This window comes from Aquarana catesbeiana, linkage group LG10 (genome assembly GCF_042186555.1).
Source record: "Aquarana catesbeiana isolate 2022-GZ linkage group LG10, ASM4218655v1, whole genome shotgun sequence".
In the NCBI taxonomy this organism is placed as follows: Eukaryota; Metazoa; Chordata; class Amphibia; order Anura; family Ranidae; genus Aquarana; species Aquarana catesbeiana.
This window is the reverse complement of record NC_133333.1, coordinates 60,755,097-60,776,089: the sequence shown is the minus strand read 5'-3', so window position 1 is coordinate 60,776,089 and position 20,993 is coordinate 60,755,097. Positions and strand designations below refer to the sequence as shown.

Genomic DNA, 20,993 nt, shown 5'->3' with positions numbered 1-20,993 from the left:
CCTGTACAATGCACTAATAAGACCCCATCTTGAATATGCAATTCAGTTTTGGGCACCAGTTCAGGTAAAGGTTATCAGGAAACTGGAGACAGTGCAGTGCAAAATAATAGCATCACCATCTTCTGCCAGGATCCCTTTAAAATATACTCAGCAAAATAATAGCATCACCATCTTCTGCCAGGATCCCTTTAAAATATACTTCCTACTACCCTTTGTCATGAAGAAATTGCTACAGGATAGTCGACACCCTGGTTGCTCCATACTCATTCACAGATGCACTTACCCCATTTCCGCAGCGTCTTCTGTGAGTTACCCACAAGGAAATTACCTCGCCGATGGCAGTGGTGGAAACCAGGAACAAGGGAACCGCAGAAAGCTCAGGAAAACATTCACTCTACTGAAGGCCTGCAAAACACTCACTTCTCAGAGTGACAATGCTTCCCTTGCATCGAAGCAGGACCCTATGTTAACACCGGTCTCTGCATCCAATTCTAGCTCTGTCCCAGGCATGCAAAAAGTAGCATACCTGACTAAGGCAGATATGTCAGACGTTCTCAGACAACTAATGGCTTTAAAGCAGCCTTCATAGTCCAGAGCACAAAAGCTCCAAACTCCTTTTCCACCCTCTCTGTCTCTACCGGAGTTGTAAAGTGAAATACCTGCTCTAGAGGACGCAGACATTTAGGGGAATGAAGAGGACACAGAGTCAAAAGGAGACACTTGTCCTTGTTAAAGAAGACCCTGATTTCTCACCCCCAGCCTATCCAAACACCTGATATTATTACTTCACACAATATTCTTGCAAATGTAGATATGTTCACTTATGCTTGGCGCAAAAGATTTACCCTGAAAATATTTTCACCCCCTGAGAATCATTGCCAAACTCTATGCAATTGAAAAAGAGTTCACCAAAAAGTGGTCTGTTTCTGTAGTAGACCCTGCTGTTTCAGTCAAATTTGACACACCTTTTTAAGACTCTTTACCCTCACAGGCCTAACTCTGCAACCAGCTACTGCTGCTATTACTATTTACCAGATCGAAGTTAATTGGACTAGAGCAATAAACAGCCAACAGGATCTTGTCTTCTAGGACTGACCCTTGGCAAAGCTTGTATACACTTTCTTCTGCCTTAGTCTTTTGTGTTGATACCCTGGAACAAGTCATGACACAGATTTCAAGAATGGCTCCTATTTCTATGTATATGTGCAGAATCTTATGGCTAAAAGGCTGATCAGCTTAAAGCTACTGGTAAATACTGGCTCACGTATGCCCTTAGGAGGACGACTTGACAAAAACTTCAAAGTTGTCACAGGAGGAAAAGTTTTCTTCCTTCCACGGGGACTGTTCTTAAAGTGGTAGTAAACTCTGTTCTACCACTTGTCCCTTCAGGCAAGCCTATAGTAAGGTTTACCTGTAGGTTCTGTGTATATCTCCTAAACTTGCACAGTTTAGGAGATATTCAGGGTGCATGCAGCCAGTGACATTACCAGCGCATGCGCTCTGAAGGTGCAGCATACAGTGCCGGATCATCAGATCCCGTGCCGTGAGGCACATTGACATTGCCTTGCAGGGAAGTTTTTTTTTTTTTTTTTTCCCATCAACTGCAGTTTACTACCGATTTAAACCCTTTCCCTTTGGGGCTTTGTCTCTGGTGGTTTCAAAGGGGTGCAAAATAGAGTTCAAAACTCTACCCCCTCATCCTTTTCTTCTCCTAAACCAACCAAAATCTTCCCAAGGACAGTCTGGTCTGGAGACCACCTTAAGCCATCTCTTGTCCCAAGGAGTAGTTCTAATCCCACTGGAGGACAGGTTCAAAGGATTCTATTCAAACCTGTTCATGTTACCAAAACCCAGCAGGGGTTTTTGGCCTATCCTGGGCCTAAAATTGCTAAACAAATACCTTAACATTTCAAAGTTTCTAATGAAATCTGCAAGGTCACTTATTGACTCTCCGAGACAAGGGTAATACTTTGCATCAGTAGATATCCAATATGCTTATCTATATGTTTTATTTTTTCCTGTCTCTTCAGCACTTCCTTCACTTCACTGTAGGGTCAAACACTTTAAATGTGTCGCTCTGCCATTTGGCCTTTCCTCTGCACCTAGGGTATTCACAAAATACTTGCACATCTTCTTGCCCTTCTAAAAACTTTAGGGCATTAAGGTACCTAGAGAACCTTGTTCTGAAGCACCTTTTTCCCCTTCAACTGTCTGCATACATTTAAAGAACTACTTAGGTATTTGGTTGGGTAATCGGCCTTTAAAGTGGAAGTAAACCTTTCTATAATTTTCAACCAAGGAAGCTGCCATCTTGGCCTCTGTTTTATCTACAACTGCCATGATGCTGCACATGTGATCAGCTATGACACCAGCCATTGGATGGTTTTAGTTTGGTTGAGAGAACAACCAATGGGAGTGTTACATTCCTGGCATGTGCCGGAAATGAAACTGTTAAATGGATGGGTTTACTTCTGCTTGAGCCTGGGTTCACACTAGTGCGATCTCTGACATCGCATGTGATTCGCACCCGCACTGCAGATGCAGATTGCATGCGATGTCTGAGCAATGCAAGTTCAGCCATACAGTTGTATGACTGAACTTGCATTGGATTCACACAGAAAAAGGTGCAGGGACTTGTTTTCCCCCACATTCAAATCGACTCGCATGGGTGTTCTTACCTATGCAATCCGATTCCTGTGCGAGTTCACAGTTCGCACTGCGATCTGTGAACCGATATAGGGGTGTCATTAACAATGTATTGACACCCGCAGCGGTTCGCAGAAGGCAGTGTGAACTAGAGGTCGACCGATCTATCGGCCGATATCTGGTCTTTTTTTAATAAATCTGTATCGGCCGATTACTATGCAAATTAGGCCGATTAACTCTGACTGCACCATGCCCTGTCGACCCACAATTGTTCCTCCTCCCTTCCCCACATTCCATTGGCAGAGCAGCGCTTGAGGCTTGCCAGAGAGAGTTGGTGAAATTGACATATGTAACTGAATGCAGAGAGAGTCCAACTGTCAAAATTGAGCGTTGATGTCGGGGGTGGGTGGGACCCAACAGCTCTCAAACACCAGCCAATGGGATGGGATCTGTATGTCGCCCCGCCCCCTTTCTTAAGCAGCCCAATCATTGGCTGGTGTTAGCTGATGGGTCCCGCCCACCCCCGACATCACCGCTGAATTTTGACAGCTGGTCTCCCTCTGCCTTCAGTTACATACAGTGTCAGTTTCACACACACACTATTGGCTCAGTGCCATCTGCCCGTGCCAACCAGTGCCACTTGGCGTGCCAACCAGTGCCACCTGCCAGTGCCAATCAGTGCCATCTGTACTGACGACGACGTGTGTGGTAGATTGACAGGAGCAAGCAGAGGGGAGTGGAGTGGGAGTGGGTGAGTTTGTGAGATGAAGGGGGGGAAAAAATAGAAAAGAAAAAACGGCCTAAAATATCGGCCGCAAAAATCGGCTTAGTTTATCGGCTATCGGTCGCCCCCATTTTCTTGATTATCGTCCAGAGAAAAACCCATATCAGTTGACCTCTAGTGTGAACTGCCTGCGAGAAAGGAGCGATGTGGGAACCGACGCTGGTTCCCGCATCGCACTAGTCTGAACCTAGGCTTAAAAGTCTGTTCTCACAATGTCCAGCCTTATTCTGGAAACAGCCCAGGCAAAAATCTTTCCTCCAGAAAACAAAATCCATTCTAAAAACTCATGCTCAGCTATTGAGGACAAGAGACATCCCTCTGTGAGATTGTCTGTCTGAGATTTCTGGGCCCTCGTGGTAGCTTTATTTGTGGACCTCCCCTTCGCTCCATTGCATTCCAATGCCTTCTTGTTGGCCTTGAAGAAGCACACTCCATCTCTCAACCTCTCTCTGTGCAGACGGAACTTCCTTGAGAAGAGCTAGATAATGATAGTCCTCCTACAGCCAGGAAATGAGGCAACCTGTATCTTTCTTGCTGCAACTTTTAATGCACATTGTGAGAATCTCACAGTGTGTTGTGAAATCAGAGTCATTTTAGTACAGGAGAGTAGCCTGTACAACTGTGCAAAACTGAAAACAAGACCGGAGGTCAATATTGTATCTTTCACACTTGCATTGCCCTCTGAAGAGTAATGTCCCTTCGGATCGCGCTGTCCTACCACACTGCAATCGTGTTCTGGTCTTCATTTCATACTAGCTCCAATTTCTACCAGGTGGATGTACAAGCTTCTGTGGATGTAGTTTACAACTGCAAGGTTCTTGCAGCAGCACTCTGAATTTGGGTCCCCTGACACTTGTCATTGATTTGGCTTCTTGGCACAGTTCTGTTTACCTTGTTGTGGCCCACTTTGTCATTCATTGCTTGGGGACATTCCAGGGTCTATGAATATCCAGCCTTTGTTCTGTACTGTACAGTTAAGAGAATAATTTTGACTTTCCTGTAAAATTCCATATCGTACAGTACAGAGCACAGGCCCTCCTCCATTCTGTTCCTGTGTTACTCCACATTGCTTGCTAAAAGACTTAGGACTTGTGGAATGCGGTAGGGGTATAGGGGACACCCTGGGGGCATATCCTGCAAAGCTTTGCAAGTGTCCAATCACCTGGATGTACCAGCCTGTAGCCCAGGGTCTATGACTATTCAGACTTTTACTGTAATCTAAGATATGGATTTTACCGGTAAGTCAAAATTCCTATTTTCTAAAGCTCCTCCTTTTACATTTTATATATCTGTTCCTTTTTAGAAACCTAAACCAGCCTCTGTAGACACCAATGCCAAGCTGACACGCTCCCTCCCTTGCCAAGTGTATGTCAACCCTGGAGAAAACCTGTAAGTAATGTGACTGTACTAACCTTTTGCTGCATTAATAATGCATTGTTTCCCCCCAGCAAGCCGAGATCTAGTTGAGGATGTTTTTTGAGCATATTGAAATTCCCTCATTATTTGAGATCCCTTCATAGAGTAAAATAGAGTTTCCACACCTACAAGTCCAATGTTTTCTCAGGAGAGAGAGAGATTGCCATTAAAAGATAAAATAAGGTTTCTTACTCATTGAGGGACACATGGAGTCTCTAACCTTTAGGTTACACTACTGGCTACAGGAGGACTGGACACTGGCAAAAAAAAAAAAATAGGCCAGCTCAGGATAACCCCTCCTAATACTAGCATGCCTCGTGTTTTTTTGCTAGTTTCCTAGGAGAATGGAAATATATTTTCTAGCGTTGCTGTTGTAGCGCTTTTTTCTTAATCTTTGCCTGGATCCTGCTGCACTAGACATTATGAAACTTGCCTCAGGGCTTGCCCTGTTTCAGAAAAGACTTATTTAGTGAGTAGGCCAGTCAGGCTGAGCACCAGTAGCTACCTTGTTTACATAGGTAACTGGGTGCCTTTAGGCACTTCACACCCGTAGGACATCCCTGTACATCCTTGGGTTTCAGTGGTTGTACTAGGGCCATGGCTGCAGTAGCAGTCATGATCCCGATATCTTTTCTGCAGGCGATGCTCTTTATTGTAAAAGCAATCCTAGTGGCTAAATAGCTGCTGGATCGCTATTGCATGCAGCAGAAGGGGATCCTCCCCAGCTGCCTTCCGGAGGTGAGGAGAACTTTTTACATGGGGTTCTCTTATGTAGCATTCCCTGTGCCTCCATAGGATCACAATATGGTTCTTTCTGCGCTTTAGAAATCCCAGTTTTAACCTATTAGAGTCATTACTCTCTCTACTCTTTCCCACAAGGTGGTGTTCCTTATATCAATCACTTCTGCAAAGCTAGTGTCTGAACTGGCTGCTGTACCCTGCAGGGAACCATTTCTGGTTTTACATGGAGATAAGGTGGTAGTAAGGCTCAGGACTTCCTTCTTGACTAAGGTAGTTTCTGCTTTTTACCTCAACCAGGATATCATTCTTTTGTGTCTGTCTCCAGTTCACTAAAATCAAATTTCTGTCTGTCTGGATGTGGTTCAGGCTATCAGAAAGATGTATTCCCCTTTTTATCATCTTAAATGGTCCCAGCAACAGTGTACCTGCTTCTTATTCCACCATTTCTAGGTGGGTCATACTGATCATCATGCAGGCTTATGGTCTCAAGAATCGGGTCACACCTTTTTTTTTTATTGTACATCATGGGACACAGAACCATAGTATTGACTTAATGGGTATATAGGTACCTTCAGGTGATGGACACTGGTATACCCAATACAGGAAGTTCACCCCCCTATATAACCCCTCCTCCTACCAGGAGTACCTCAGTTTTTTCGCCAGTGTCTAAGGTGTTGTTCACGAGTGAAGATGTGCTCTGAAGAGCTCCAGGAGGGATCCTTGCTGGATTTAAATAGCCTCCATAGACCGGATCCATCCAAAATGCCAATGAGGCCAAAGTGGATGGTACCCGGGCCTCGTATGCGAAGCACAAGGTTTTGCCTGTAACGCCTCTCTTTGCAGGGCTGGACCCCGGGACCCAGGGCTTTGGTCATGCTACATTACCTAAAAGCTTTTCCTGGCGGGGGGGTTTTACAGGTGCAAGGGAGTGGAACCCCGATAAAAAGGGACCTGGTCCTTGAAGGTTGGATTGACTGTTAAATCAGCAAATCTTGCAGCGGGGATAAGGTGAGGGAAGAAACTTAGGAACTAAAAAGTCCACCTATGATTTCTTCTTTAAGGGAAAAAATGTTGTCATGCCTTAAATCTCCACTAGAGGGAGTATATGCACATACCTTAATCTGTTGTCTTCACTGTAAGCTCAGTGTCAGTCTGTGTGTAGCCGCAGCAGCTTGTACAGGGGGATTCCTCTCAAGGTAAGAGACCTGCCGATGCTTTTTTCTCCCCCCTGAAGGGACCAGAGGGTTAGGGAAACATCAGTGGTGTACCCCCCTTGTAATAACCCCCCCCCCCCCGCCGCAGGGGGGGTGCGGAGGTCCCAAAATTTGCTGCAACAGTTGTTTTCTCTGCTTGCTGGTGTCATGGGCTCTGCCCACCCCCACCCCCCCGGTGGGTCTGCGGACCTGAAAGCCGCCTGAGCGTGGGGCCTAGGCGCGGCGCCATGTAACATCCACGAGGACGCACGGAAAAACAAGCAGACTTAAGAATCAGCTGGAGCAGTCTCTCCTCGGCTGATAGCGAGGAGGAGCAAGCAGGCTGCACATGGGACACAGGAGCGGTGGGGCACGTAAGGGGTGCAAGTGGCATTCCTAATACGGGAAGGACATTTTTCCCAGCACTAGGCTGGACTTAATAGCGCCATCATTCTGTCATGACTGTTCAGCAAGTAGTGCAATTTAATAGTGTCTCTGCTTTTGTGCTTAGGACCATGCGTACCAAAAAAGATACCACAAAGACCAAAAGGGTACCAAAAGTTTCACCCTCCAGGCGCTAGGAACTTCAGTCGTACCGCCACACTTGCATCCTCACCTGAAATACCAATTATGGAAAGCCAAGGTGAGTCTTTGGAACAAATTGGTGGTGCAGTTGCTTCTCACATCTCAGCCCCTGTATACGTGACTGAAAAGGCCTTTTCCTCCGCCCTAAAGGGCCTGGAAGGAAGATTAGCGTCTTTAATAGCATCCTACATTCAAATGGATAGGAAGCGTATTCGACCCCCCTCCCCCACCTTAGACCCTTTGCAAGGGGAACAGTGGGCACAGGATGAGGTGTTATCCTCAGGCGATCAAGAGGAAAGACAAACCGATGACTTCTCTGTGGAGGAAACAACGGTAGATGAACCCTTTTTAGCCTCACAATCTGAGAAGTTGCTGATACAATCTGTTACGGAGATGGTTCGTTCTACTTTCATGCTGCCCCTAATGGAGTCTGCTGAAAGTTTGGTTTCTTCATTGGGTTCCTTAAAACCTTCAAAGCCTTTGCATGCGTTTCCTGTCCATGCATTACTAGAACAGCTTATTTATGCTGAATGGGAACACCCGGATAAGCATTTTCTTCCTCCAAAGAGATTTTCAGTTCTCTATCCCATGGAGGAGAAATTTACCAAAAAATGGAAGGTTACCAGCAGTTGATGCTGTGATGTCCAGTGTGACTAAAAGTCTAACTTGTCCAGTAGACAATGCACAAATGCTTAAGGATCCAACAGATAAAAGGTTGGAATTCCTGTTAAAATCCGCTTTTTCTTTGGCAGGTGCCGTTACTCAGCCTGCAGTCGCTGCAATAGGCGTCTGTCAATCCCTAAAGGACCAATTTAGACAGGCCCTTAAAGAGGTTCCTGCACAACAAGCCTGGGATTTGGCCAAACTACCAAAGGCATTATGCTTTGCCATAGATGCCATTAAAGATTCTATTCACCAGGCGTCCCGCCTTACACTTATGCTGGTAATTTCTAGTGGGAAAAGTACTATTTTGCCAGTCAAAAGAAAGCATAAACGCCCTTCATTTAAGCAGGCTCTTTCTCCTGCGCCAGGGCTTCGGCTTCTAGGAAGTGGCGACGGCTTCCGTCGTCAGACTCTAGAGGAAAACCTCAGGGTCAGGCCCAGGCTCAAAAGAAGTCCTGGGGCCGAAAACCTGCAAAGCAAAATCCTAAAGCCTCATTATGAAGAGGCGCCCCCCCTCACCAGGGTGGGGGGAAGACTTCTGCAGTTTTCAGAAGTCTGGCAAGAGGAAATTCAGGATAGATGGTTCATCTCCATGGTAACTGTGGGGTACAAGCTGGAATTTTCGGACTTTCCACCGTCTCGTTTCCTGAGGTCAAATGTTCCCAAAGATCCAGGGAAAAGGCAATCTCTGTTTCGGGCACGAGACCGATTAATGGCTCAGGGGGTGATCATACAGATCCCCACAGTAGAGCAAGGTTTGGGGTTTTATTCAAACCTCTTCACAGTACCAAAACCGAATGGAGATGTCAGACCCATTCTAGACCTAAATCAGTTCCTGAAGATCCGCTCCTTTCGCATGGAGTCGATCAGGTCAGTGGTTTCTATCCTACAAGGAGGAAAACTTCTGGCATCTATCAACATCAGAGATGCATATCTGCATGTTCCTATATTTCCTGCTCACCAAAGGTTTCTGCGGTTTGAGGTAGAACAGCAGCATTTCCAGTTTGTAGCCTTGCCCTTCGGGCTAGCTACAGCACCCGGGGTGTTTACAAAAGTCCTGGCCCCACCTCTAGCCAGGTTAAGGGCAAGGGGCATAACAGTCTTGGCGTTCTTAGACGATCTATTGCTAATAGACCAGTCGGTGGCTCGTTTGGAGCAAAGCGTGCACATTACAACCAGTTATCTGGAAAGTTTGGGTTGGATTCTCAACCAGAGAAATCTTCCTTAAAACCGATAAAAAGGCTGTGGAGTACCTGGGTCTGATCATACACAGCCCAGAAAAAGGGGTTCTTGCCTCAGGCAAAAATCAACTCCAAAAGAGAGCTGGTGAGGATGGTCTGGTCAAAAGGCGATCCCTCCATTCGCCTTTGCATGATGTTGCTAGGAAAGATGGTGGCTTCATTCAAAGCTGTTCCCTATGCCCAGTTCCATTCGAGACTATTACAAAACAGTATCCTGTCTGCTTGGAACAAAACCATTCAAGCTTTAGACTTGCCAATGTGGCTGTCCCCAAGGGTGTCCCGAAGCCTCAGTTGGTGGTTACTAACCCAGAATCTGCTGAAAGGAAAGTGCTTCAGACCTGTTATCTGGAAAGTGGTAATGACAGATGCCAGCCTTTCAGGCTGGGGAGCAGTGCTAGAGAAGACAACTGTCCAGGGACAGTGGTCAAGAGCTGAAAGAACCTTGCCCATCAATATCCTAGAGATTTGGGCAGTGCATCTGGCTCTGAAGGCCTGGACTTCCAGGTTACGAGATTGTCTGTCAGGATCCAATCCACCAGTGCCACAGCTGTGGCCTATATCAATCACCAAGGGGGCACCAAGAGTCTCTCAGTGCAGAGAGAGGTGAACCATATTCTAGCTTGGGCAGAAAGGAATGTTCCGTGCCTATCGGCAGTCGCCAGCAGTTATTCCCGGGGGAATGGTTTCTTCACCCCGACATTTTTCGGGCTGTTTGGCAAAGATGAGGGACTCCGGACGTAGATCTTCTAGCATCCAGATTCAACATGAAGTTGGTCAACTTTGTGTCCAGGTGAAGGGATCCACTCGCATGCGGAACGGATGCGTTGGTGACCCCGTGGGAGCAAAGGTACTAGAACCTTAGCAAGGAATAAAAGGTAATAACAGTGCTAGCGGAATAGTGACACTATGTGATACCATGTAACACACTAAGAAAATAAAATGCTAAGTACTTACAAAATAAATAATCAATAACTCCTGTTGACGTAATTTCCGGTATAGTGAACCAGTGATGCTACTTCGGTTCCCGTGGAATGGTACCATTATCGTAATCACTTAGCACTTCAACACTTCTATCACTAGCGCTGATATTATTTGTTTATTGATTATTTTGTAAGCACTTAGCACTTTATTTTCTTAGTGTGTTAAGTGGAGGGTCCATGGTCCCTTCCACTATGACCAGACCTACTCTAACAGGGGCCGATATTCTATCCTACCTTGCGAACGCTAAATTTAACGGCTTGGCTATTGAAACCCACATTCCGAAGAAACGTGGGCTTTCCGGGTCAGTTATCTCTACCTTGATTAATGCAAGGAAGCCAGCTCCCAGAACTATATATTATAGAGTCTGGAGGGCTTATGTTTCCTGGTGTGAATCCAAGGGTTGGCACCCTCTGAGGTATATTGTAGTCAGAATTCTTGCCTTTCTACAATTAGGGGTAGAGATGAAGTTGGCCTTAAGTACTATTAAGGGCCAAGTCTCAGCTTTATCGTACTTATTTCAAAGACCGCTTGCTACACATTCTTTAGTTCAAGGTTTTATGCAAGGGGTGATGCGTCTCAATCCGCCAGTCAAACCTCCTTTGAACCCTTGGGACTTGAACTTAGTTTTGTCAGTGTTACAAAAACAGCCATTTGAACCGATACAACATATTCCCTTAGTCCTTCTGACAAGAAAGTTGGTATTTTTGTTTGCTATATCCTCAGCAAGGACGGTTTTGGAATTGGCTGCTCTTTCTTGTAAAGAGCCTTATTTGATTATTCATGAGGACAGAGTGGTGTTATGCCCTCGTCCAGGTTTTTTACCAATAATGGTCTCGGGTTTCCACCTGAACCAAGACATAATCCTGCCATCATTTTTTCCAAAACCATGTTCTAGGGAAGAAAAGTCACTACATTGTCTTGATGTGGTGAGAGCGGTCAAAGTCTATTTAAAGACGACTGCTCAGATTCGGAAGACTGATGTCTTATTTATTCTGCCAGAGGGTCCTGAGAAAGGACACGCAGCATGGAAATCCACTCTCGCTAAGTGGATTTGGCAAGTTATAATTCAGACTTATAATTTAAGGGGTAAGATTCCCCTTTTTCAAGTCAAAGCGCACTCTACCAGGTCGGTTAGTGCTTCTTGGGCAGTGCGTCACCAGGCCTCCATGGCTCAGATCTGTAAGGCCACAACTTGGTCTTCAGTACATACATTCACCAAGTTTTATCAAGTGGATGTAAGGAGGTATGAGGATATCGCCTTTCGGCGCAGTGTGCTGCAGGCAGCAGTATAGGTCCTTGAGTCTGGGGGTACCCTACGGTTTGTGTCTCCCTCCCCACAAATAGCATTGCTATGGGACGTCCCATTAAGTTAATACTATGGCTCTGTGTCCCATGATGTACGATAAAGAAAATAGGATTTTTATAACGGCTTACCTGTAAAATCCTTTTCTTGGAGTACATCATGGGACACAGAGGTCCCTCCCCTCTTTTTGGGGTTTAAGTATATTGCTTTGCTACAAACACTGAGGTGCTCCTGGTAGGAGGAGAGGGTTATATAGGGGAGTGAACTTCCTGTATTGGGTATACCAGTGTCCATCACCTGAAGGTGCCTATATACCCATTAATTTTATACTCTAGCCCTGTGTCCCATGATGTACTCCAAGAAAAGGATTTTACAGGTAAGCTGTTATAAAAATCCCATTTTCCTGTCATGACATATTCCACTAGATTTCTCGAAGTGCTTCTTGGGCTTTTCGGATTCGTGCAACAGTTTCCCAGATTTTCAAGGCTGCTATCTCATCTTCTCTTAGCAGGTTCTTTGAGTTCTACAAAGTGGATGTTTCTGCCTCATCTGATGCCTGCTTTGGGCCTAAGGTCGTTCAGTTGGCTCTTTAAAAATGGCAGGCAGTATCTAGTTCTGTTTTTTTCATGGTGTCTGTTATGGTTTTTAATGGTGCCTTCTTTGGTCCTTTTTGTTTTCTACACATTGGCAGGCACTTTGGTATTGATTGGTCTTTAGAAAGCATAACTCATAAGTTATATACTGCAGGACAGGCAAGCATGCCTGTATTGAGGTGTCTACTTTCCAAAATGGGGTCATTTAGGGGGGTTTTGTGCCATCTGGGCATTCCATGACCTCCGAAACTGTGATAGGCAGTGAGGAGTGAAATCAAACATTTGTGTCACAATATAAAATATTTCATGGACTTGACATGCCACTCAGCAAATAGCTTGGGGTGTCTACTTTCCAAAATGGGGTCATTTGGGGGGCTTTGAACTGTCCTGGCATTTTATGCACAACATTTAGAAGCTTATGTCACACATCACCCACTCTTCTAACCACTTGAAAACAAAGCCCTTTCTGACACTTTTTGTTTACATAAAAAAATATTTATTTTTTTTTTTTGCAAGAAAAATACTTTGAACCCCCAAACAATATTTTTTTTTTTTTTTTTTTTTAAAACAAAGGCCCTACCGATTAAAATGGTAGGTGTTTCATTTTTTTTTTTTTTTCACACAGTATTTGCGCAGCAATTTTTCAAATGCATTTTGTTGGTCGGTTTCCAATCTCTGGCAAGGGAGGACTGGGGACTGGGGATTAGCGGCAATGTATTGACCAGCATACAAATTGCTTTGGTCCACAATAGATCTATAGAGAACTTCGGTGAAAAACCGCGAATAAAAATCAAGCGACGTAAAATCAACTGTTTCCACCTGAATGCCGGGTTGGCCAGTGAATGGGGGAAGTACGGGTGCTGCAGAAGTGGTGGGTTCCTAATTAGGATTGGCGAATGCAGCAGGATGGTCACTATGGGCTCAACGGGTCTGTGTTTGTCTTTTTCTTGGTGACAGCAGGACACTACTTGTGCTTGCCACCTCACCAGCTTGAACTGCACTTATGGGACTCGCCACGTCACCACGTGTTACTGCAGTGCTGGTTTGACTACAACCAGGGTGTACTAGACCGCTGGTACTTGCCAGTTCACCAGAAGGATGAGCAGCACTACTAATTCTCTGCTCCATACGAGAGCCCTGCGGTTCTTGCACCTCAGCAGCAGAAGATCGAGGTCTGGTACGCCTGACCTTGGCAGGGACCACAACTCGGTCGTCGGAGCTATCTGTTAAGGAGCCGGTGTCATCTACAGGATCGTATTCTGAGCCTGAATCTGACATATGAGTGACTTCCTCTTCACTATCTGTCATGCTCAGAAACGTGTAGGCCTCTTTACTACTGTACCTTCGATTTGCCATTTTGGGCTCTAAATTTACTGGTACAGTAGTGAGACTCAGTTAAAAAAAAAATCAAACGCTACTAAAAAAAAAAACTGTTAGCGATCGCAGGGATCAGGCCTGACTCTGCGAACGCTGCAGTTATGTGTGTTTAGTGTTTTGTAAGTGACAGTGATCGATCGATATTACACTTGGGTGAGCTGGCCAGAGGGGCAAAACGCAGGTGCTAGCAGGTATCTGGGCTGATCCCGCTAAAGCTGCATTTTTGGGAACCCTAAACTGCTGGGGACGCTAGTATAGATCTGATCAGATCAGATATTGATCCATTCAGATACTATACCACTAAGGGAGGTGTATGCTGCATGCGTGGGTGTTAGCGGTACTGGCACTAACCTGACGCTGCCTTTGGCGATGCAGACCCTAACTGACCCCAAAACCTAACTGATATCACCCACTGGGCGATCAGGTGGTTAAACCTTTAGTGGGTAATAAACGACGGGTATAAAAAACAAACTAACCAGCGTCACCCGTAACACTTATACGGTGATCACTGGTGAAAGGGTTAACTAAGGGGCAATCGGGGTTAAAGCCTTTATTAGGTAGTATATGGGGGTACCTGACGCTATAAAAAGCTGACGGTGAACCTAAATACTTACCTGGCTACCTAGCGTCACCTGTGACACTAATACGGCGATTAGAAAAAAGATCGCTTAGTGACACTGGCGACGGGGTGATCAAGGGGTTAAACCTTTTATTAGGGGGGTACCCTAGACCTAAAGGGGCCTACCACTAACTGCCCTAACACTCATAACAGTCACAAATGACATCAATGCAGTAATCAGTAAAAAAAAAAAAAAACTATTGGTGTCACTGTGACAGGGGGTGATTCGGGGGGGGGTTGTGTTTATGTGCCTATGTGTGCTAGTGTTAGTGTAGTGTTGGTGCAGACTCACTGTGATGTCTTCTCTCCTCGGGCGCCGGAACGAAAAGGCTGCACGAGGCGAGATGACATCACTTCCTCTGCTTCTGTTTACATTACAGAAGCAGAGGAAGCTTCTCATTTGCCAGGAGCGATCGCGAGGGGGTGGCCATGAATCAGTGGCCTCCCCCTCAGGACAGATTGCTCCTGGAACGATGCCGACCTCCTCGGGCACCGGGAGTAATGTACCCATACGTCACTCTGCCTGCCCGTGCCATTCTGCCGCAGTATATCTGCGTGAGGCAGTCGGCAAGTGGTTATGTGGCCGGTGAATGTATATACAGCGGGCAAAATAGGTATTGAACACGTTACCATTTTTCTAGGTAAATATGTTTCTAAAGGTGCTATTGACATGAAATTTTCACCACATGTCTTTAACAACCCATGCAATCCATTCATACAAAGAAACCAAAACAAATCAGTTCAGAATGGCGTTTGTGTAATAAAATGGAATGATACAGGGAACACGCTAACTGACATTTATTTCACCACCTCGCACCCAAGGTACGTCATATGATGTCCTGGACTTTCAGTGGGGATATCTGATTGTTGCCTGCAGCTACAGGCATCATTCAGATATCATTCTCTTCAGCCAGCGATTCTGTGCACCGTAAGAACAATCATAGCGGCAGTTCAGCCGCTTGATTGTTCTTACAGGCAGTTGAAGGGGATGTCCCAACCCACCCCTTCTGCCGCCCTCAGTGCTTCTCTGGGCTCTGCTCGGAAGCCCAGGACAGACGTTATTATGTCACGTCCGGGCCGGCGGAAGTAAACAATGCCAGGGACTCTAGAGGAAAGCGTGAATTTGCGTGAGATCGTGAATTTTTTTTTATCTCAGCCTTTCCTGCTTAGAGGAGAGAAGTGGAGTCTTATAGACCCCACATCTCTCCATAATAAGGACCTGTCACGCACTATTCCTATTACAAGGGATGTTTTTCATTGAACTGGAAGTCCATCCAGTTCAACTAAAAAATAAATAAAAATCTCATATACACAATTCTTCACCCACAGTTGATCCAGAGGAAGACGAAAAGCATGCTCCAATTTGCTGCAGCAGGGGAAAAAATTCCTTCCTGATCCCCCGAGAGGCTTTTCGGATTTTCCCTGGATTAGCTTTACCTATAAATGTCAGTACCCAGTTATATTGTGTACATTTGGGAAAGAACCCAGGCCTATTTTTAAAGCAGTCTGAGCTTACTAGAACCACCTCTGGAGGGAGTCTATTCCACATTTTTTACAGCTCTTACTGTGAAGAAACCTTTCCATATTTGGAGATTAAATCTTTTTTCCTCTAGACTTGAAGAGTGCCCCCTTGTCCTCTGTGATTACCTTAAAGTGAGGAAATCAACACCCGGTTTACTATATGGACCACTTATGTATTTGCACATCTTGATCATATCCCCCCCTTAATCTTTTATTCTCAAGAGGGAATAGATTCAGTTCCTCTAATCTTTCTTCATAGCTGAGCTCCTCCATGCCTGTTATCAGTTTGGTTGCCCTTCTCTGCACTTTCTCCAGTTCCCTGATATTCTTTTTGAGAACTTGTGCCCAAAACTGAACTGCATATTCCCGATGAGGTCTTACTAATGGTTTGTACAGGGGCAAAATGATCTCTCACCGCAGCTTGGCATAGCATGCTATTGAGCTTATGATCCACCAAAACCCCCAGATCCTTCTCCACGATTGATTCCCCCTGTTGTACTCCTCCTAGTATGTATGATGCATGCATATTCTTAGCCCCCAAGTGCATAACTTTACATTTATCAACATTAACCACTTCAATACAGGGCACTTATACACCTTCCTGCCAAGACCAATTTTCAGCTTTCAGCGCTGTCTCACTTTGAATGACAATTGCACGGTCATGTAACGCTGTACCCAAACTAAAGTTTTATCATTTTGTTCCCACAAATAGAGGTTTCTTTTGGTGGTATTTGATCACCTCTGGGATTTTTATTTTCCGCTAAACAAATAAAAAAAAACGAAAATTTTGAAAAAAAAAAAGTTTTGTTTTTTTTTGTTTGTTTCAGTTGCAAAACTTTGTAAATAAGTAAGTTTTCTCCTTCACTGATGGGCACTGATGGGGCTGCACCGACGGGAACTAAGGCGGCATTGATGGGCACCGATGAGGTGACACCAAAAGGTGGCACTGATGAGTTGACATTGATGGGCACTGATGGGCGGCACGGATGGGCACTAATGGGCAGCACAGATGGGCATGGATGGGCACTGATGTACTGTTATGATTGGTACTGATGGATGCCAATTAGTGCCAAACAATGCCTGCCAATCAGTGCTGCCCATTGTGGGCACTGGCATCCATTGTCGACACTAATTAGCATCCATTGTGGGCACTGATTGGCATCCCTGGTGGTCTAGGGTGGCATACCTGGTGGTGACATCCCTGGTGGTCCTAGTGGTGTCCCCGGTGGATCACCGGCTCTTCCTGTTTACACCGTGATCAGCCCTGATTGGACACGGCTGATCACGTGGTAAAGAGTCTCCGTCAGAGACTCTTTACCGAGATCGTATTTGCGATGTGTTAGACTGACACACCGCAACAACGATCGCCCCGATGCGCGCGCCCTGAGGGCATGCAGCGGCTCAATATCCTGAAGACGTCACATGACGTCCAGTCAGGATGTTGAAACTACTTTGTCGCCGTCATTTTGCTATATGGCGGGCGGCAGGTGGTTACACCTCATTTGCCACTTAGTTGCCCAATTAGTGCATTGAGGTTGGCTTGTAAATTGGAGACATCCTGTAAGGACGTTATTCCACGGCATAGCTTAGTGTCTTAGTGTGAATAGTCTACTCCCCTCATCAGTTCATCCCTCACAGTCCCTACCTTTTTGTTTCACCAGCCCCTCCCTCTTAGATTGTAAGCTCGCAGGAGCAGGGCTCCTCTAACCCTCTTGTTTTGAATTGTACTGTTGTAGTGTAGTGTCTCCCTACAAGCGCTGCGCAAACTGTTGGCGCTATATTAATCCTGTATAATAATATAATTTATAAAGATATTAAAAAGTAAGAGTCCCAGCACTGAACCCTGGGGTACACCTCTGATGACCTTAGACCATTCAGAGTAAGAGTCGTTAACCACTACTCTCTGAATTCTGTCTTTTAGCCAGTTTTCTATCCATTTACAAATTGATCTTTCCAAGCCTGTAGACTTTACCTTACAGATGAGCCATGTCTAGGGAGCTGTGTCAAACATTTTTGCAAAATCCAAGTATACCACATTCACAGCCAACCCTCTGTCCAAGGTTTTACTTACTTCCTCACAAAAAGAAATCAGGTTTGTTTGACAACTTCTGTCTTTCATGAATCCATGCTGTCTGTTGCTTAAAATATTTTTTCCCAGCAAGAACTCATCTATGTGGTCCCTAAATATTAGAAACAATGGCCTTGAAATGACAGAGCTCAATTCTTTTAGGATCTGTGGGTGTATGCTGTCTGGTCCAGGTGTTTTATCCACCTTTATTCTGTCTAAATATTTCTGGACCATATCACTTTTGAGCCATTGTGGATCATTTGGGGCTGTGTCACTACCACCCCCATATTGGACATGAGCTCCCCCATGGTCCTTTGTATACACAGAGCTGAAGAAAGTATTTAATACATTTGCCTTCTCTTTGTCCCCAGTCACCCACTCTAGATTATTTTGTAGAGGGCCTACATGCTCAGACCTGACCTTTTTACTATTAATATATTTGAAGAATTTTTGGGGGTTTGTCCTACTATCTTTTGCAATCTGTTGATCGTTTTGAATTTTTGCATCCTTGATTTCCTTTTTACATATTCTGTTACGATGATAGCATTCCTTCGTTTTTATATATTTTTTTATTATTTATAGCCATTTTAACTTTGGCCGCGAGCCACATAGGTTTTATTTTTAGTCTTATTAAACGTATTGCCCATGGGAATATACCGTATTTATCGGCGTATAACACACACTTTTTTCCCCTTCAAATCAGGGGAAAATCATGGGTGCATGTTATAAGCCGATCTCCGCTAATTGCTCCGCTCAGTCACGCCCCAGTCCCGCCCTATGATGGACATAACACGGGGACTGGGTGTGACTGTGAGAGGAGCCGAGCCTAGCCGAGTACACTCGGCTGTGTGTATCTCGGCTCCGCTCACAGTCAGCCCAGTACCGCTATTGGACCTGTGTTATGTCCATCATAGGGTGGGACTGTGAGAGGAGCCGAGCGCCGCCGATATACACAGGACATCCGGCTCTTTGTATCTCGGCAGCGCCATATTTAAACTGGCGCCACCGATGACAATGCAATGACTGGGGCAAGGCTGCAAAGGACACTGGGGCAAGGCTGCAGATGGACACTGATAAGGCTGCATTGATGGGCATTTAAATGTAAGTTTTTTTTTTTTCCTTTAAACTTCCCTCCTAAACTTGGGGTGTGTTATACGCCGATAAATACAGTACTTTGCAGTGAGTTTACATACAGTCACTTTAAAGAATTCCCATTTCTGTTCTGTGTCCTCCCATCCTAAATTCCCCTGGTTAAACTGGGATTCCCCCTCCCCCCACGGATTGGGGGGGAGTCCCAGGGCAGGCAGCAGAGACACCCTGGGGGTCTCCCCTGCCATTTCCCTTCTGAGTGGTGTGTGTCCTGCCCTGGCGGTATGGGGGGGTTGCAACGGATCAAAAAACTCAGTTCGGATCGTTCCTCGGATCAGGAGTCATGGTTTGGATCAACAACAAAAAATTTGCCCCACTGTAATATCCACGTCATCTCCCCCACTGTAATAATATCCACCATCTCCCCCACTGTAATAATATCCACCATCTCCCCCACTGTAATAATATCCACCATCTCCCCCACTGTAATAATATCCACCATCTCCCCCACTGTAATAATATCCACCATCTCCCCCACTGTAATAATATCCATCTCCCCCACTGTAATAATATCCATCATCTCCCCCCACTGTAATAATATCCATCATCTCCCCCCACTGTAATAATATCCATCATCTCCCCCCACTGTAATAATATCCACCATCTCCCCCCACTGTAATATCCACAATCTGCCCCACTGTAATAATATCCACAGACTCCCCCACTGTATATACAGTATGAGTATAGGAATTAGGAAGGAAGACTAGTGTTGTTTAGTCTTACCTTACAGAATAGAAGCCGCCAAGCCGGCCAGATCAGAACACAAGTTGAGGGGTGATGACATCAGTGCGCACCACCACCGCCGGGTGTACCAAGATGGCCGTCGCTCCTAAGGCCGAGCCAGCGGCGCACTCCGCGGAGCACATGTGTGCCGTTCTGAACAGGTTGCACCGTTTGGATCACGGCTCGGTGATGATCCGTTGCACCCCTGGGGGGGGGGGGGGGTCCAGTACAGCGGAGGCCCCTAGGTGCATGCCCTGCTGTGTGTGCAGTGTGAGGTAGTGTGCAGTTTGAGGGTCCCAGTACAGGGTGCATAGCGGTGTCCACTTAAATGTTCACCCTGCCTTGTGGAGTACAGTACCTTTTTAGAAGGGGGGGTCCCCTTGCAGAGGGTACAGCAATGTTGGAGGCACAGAGAGGATCCTGGCAGCATGCTTCAGCATGTCAAACGGCCGGCGGCCATTTTTGGGTGGTCTGATGACATCATGGGGTCTGGCTGGTCTCCGGCTGGTGGCCATGTTTGTGTAGCCGATGAAGTCATGGTGGCCATTTTCCGTTGGCCTGGCTGGTCTCCGTCTGGTGGCCATGTTCGTGTAGCCGATGATGTCACGGCGGCCATTTTTTCGTTAGTCTAGTGAGACGGCCAGAACCTTGTTGGAGATGCCATTGCTCCTTCTCTTCCTCCCCTGTGCTTCTCTTCCTATCTCTGGATATATGAAATGGATGCCGACATTGGTGTTGCTGGGTCTGAATTGCGGCGCTCCTCCGTTTGGTAGGGTGAGTCTTTGGGAGTCCTTGTGTATCTCCCTCTCTGCTGATAGGTACCCTGGTCATTGAGGTCCTTCGGAACTCCAGCTTCCCATGGTTGTGCTGACGGCAGTCCTTGAGTCATTAGTATCCCGGGTGGAAGTAGCGCGTGGGCAAAGACCCGAGAGGAATTGTGCCCCGCCTTCCCCTGCTCAGTCTGTATCATCTTATTCTGAGCCTGATGCCGCCGGGGATGTGGCCCGTCCAGGGGGGTTTAATATTTCTCCCCCTGACCCGTCTGATAGTGAGGATGAGTCCTCTGCGGTCTCAGCAGCGTGTGAAAAAGCGCTAGTGGACGCATTTATTACTGCGTTGCGGGAGACTCTAAAGATAGGGGATGCGGCTGACAGGGCCACAGACGTGGCTGTGTCCTTTGGTAAGCATAAGTTACCTCGCACACCAAGGGTGTTTCCTTATCTGCCTTATTTTGATAAGTTTACCTATAAGGAATGGGAACAACCAAAATCGCCCTTTGTGGTCCCCAAACGTTTCTCAGTACGCTATCCCTTTGAAGAATTACTTTTAAAAAAGTGGACTACCCCACCAGTGGTGGACCCTCCTGTTTCCAGGTTGAATAGAGCAACCA

General features: G+C 46.0%; 1 protein-coding gene across 2 annotated transcripts in view; it reads left to right on the top strand.

Annotated features, from left to right (window-relative positions):
- MED25 (mediator complex subunit 25) overlaps positions 1 to 20,993 on the top strand; it is a 328,200-nt gene that overhangs the window by 136,938 nt on the left and 170,269 nt on the right. For both annotated transcript variants that reach the window (XM_073602256.1, XM_073602257.1), the window contains one exon: positions 4,734 to 4,819. In XM_073602256.1, coding sequence (XP_073458357.1) covers positions 4,734 to 4,819 — 86 coding nt within the window. The remainder of the gene's footprint in view (positions 1 to 4,733; positions 4,820 to 20,993) is intronic.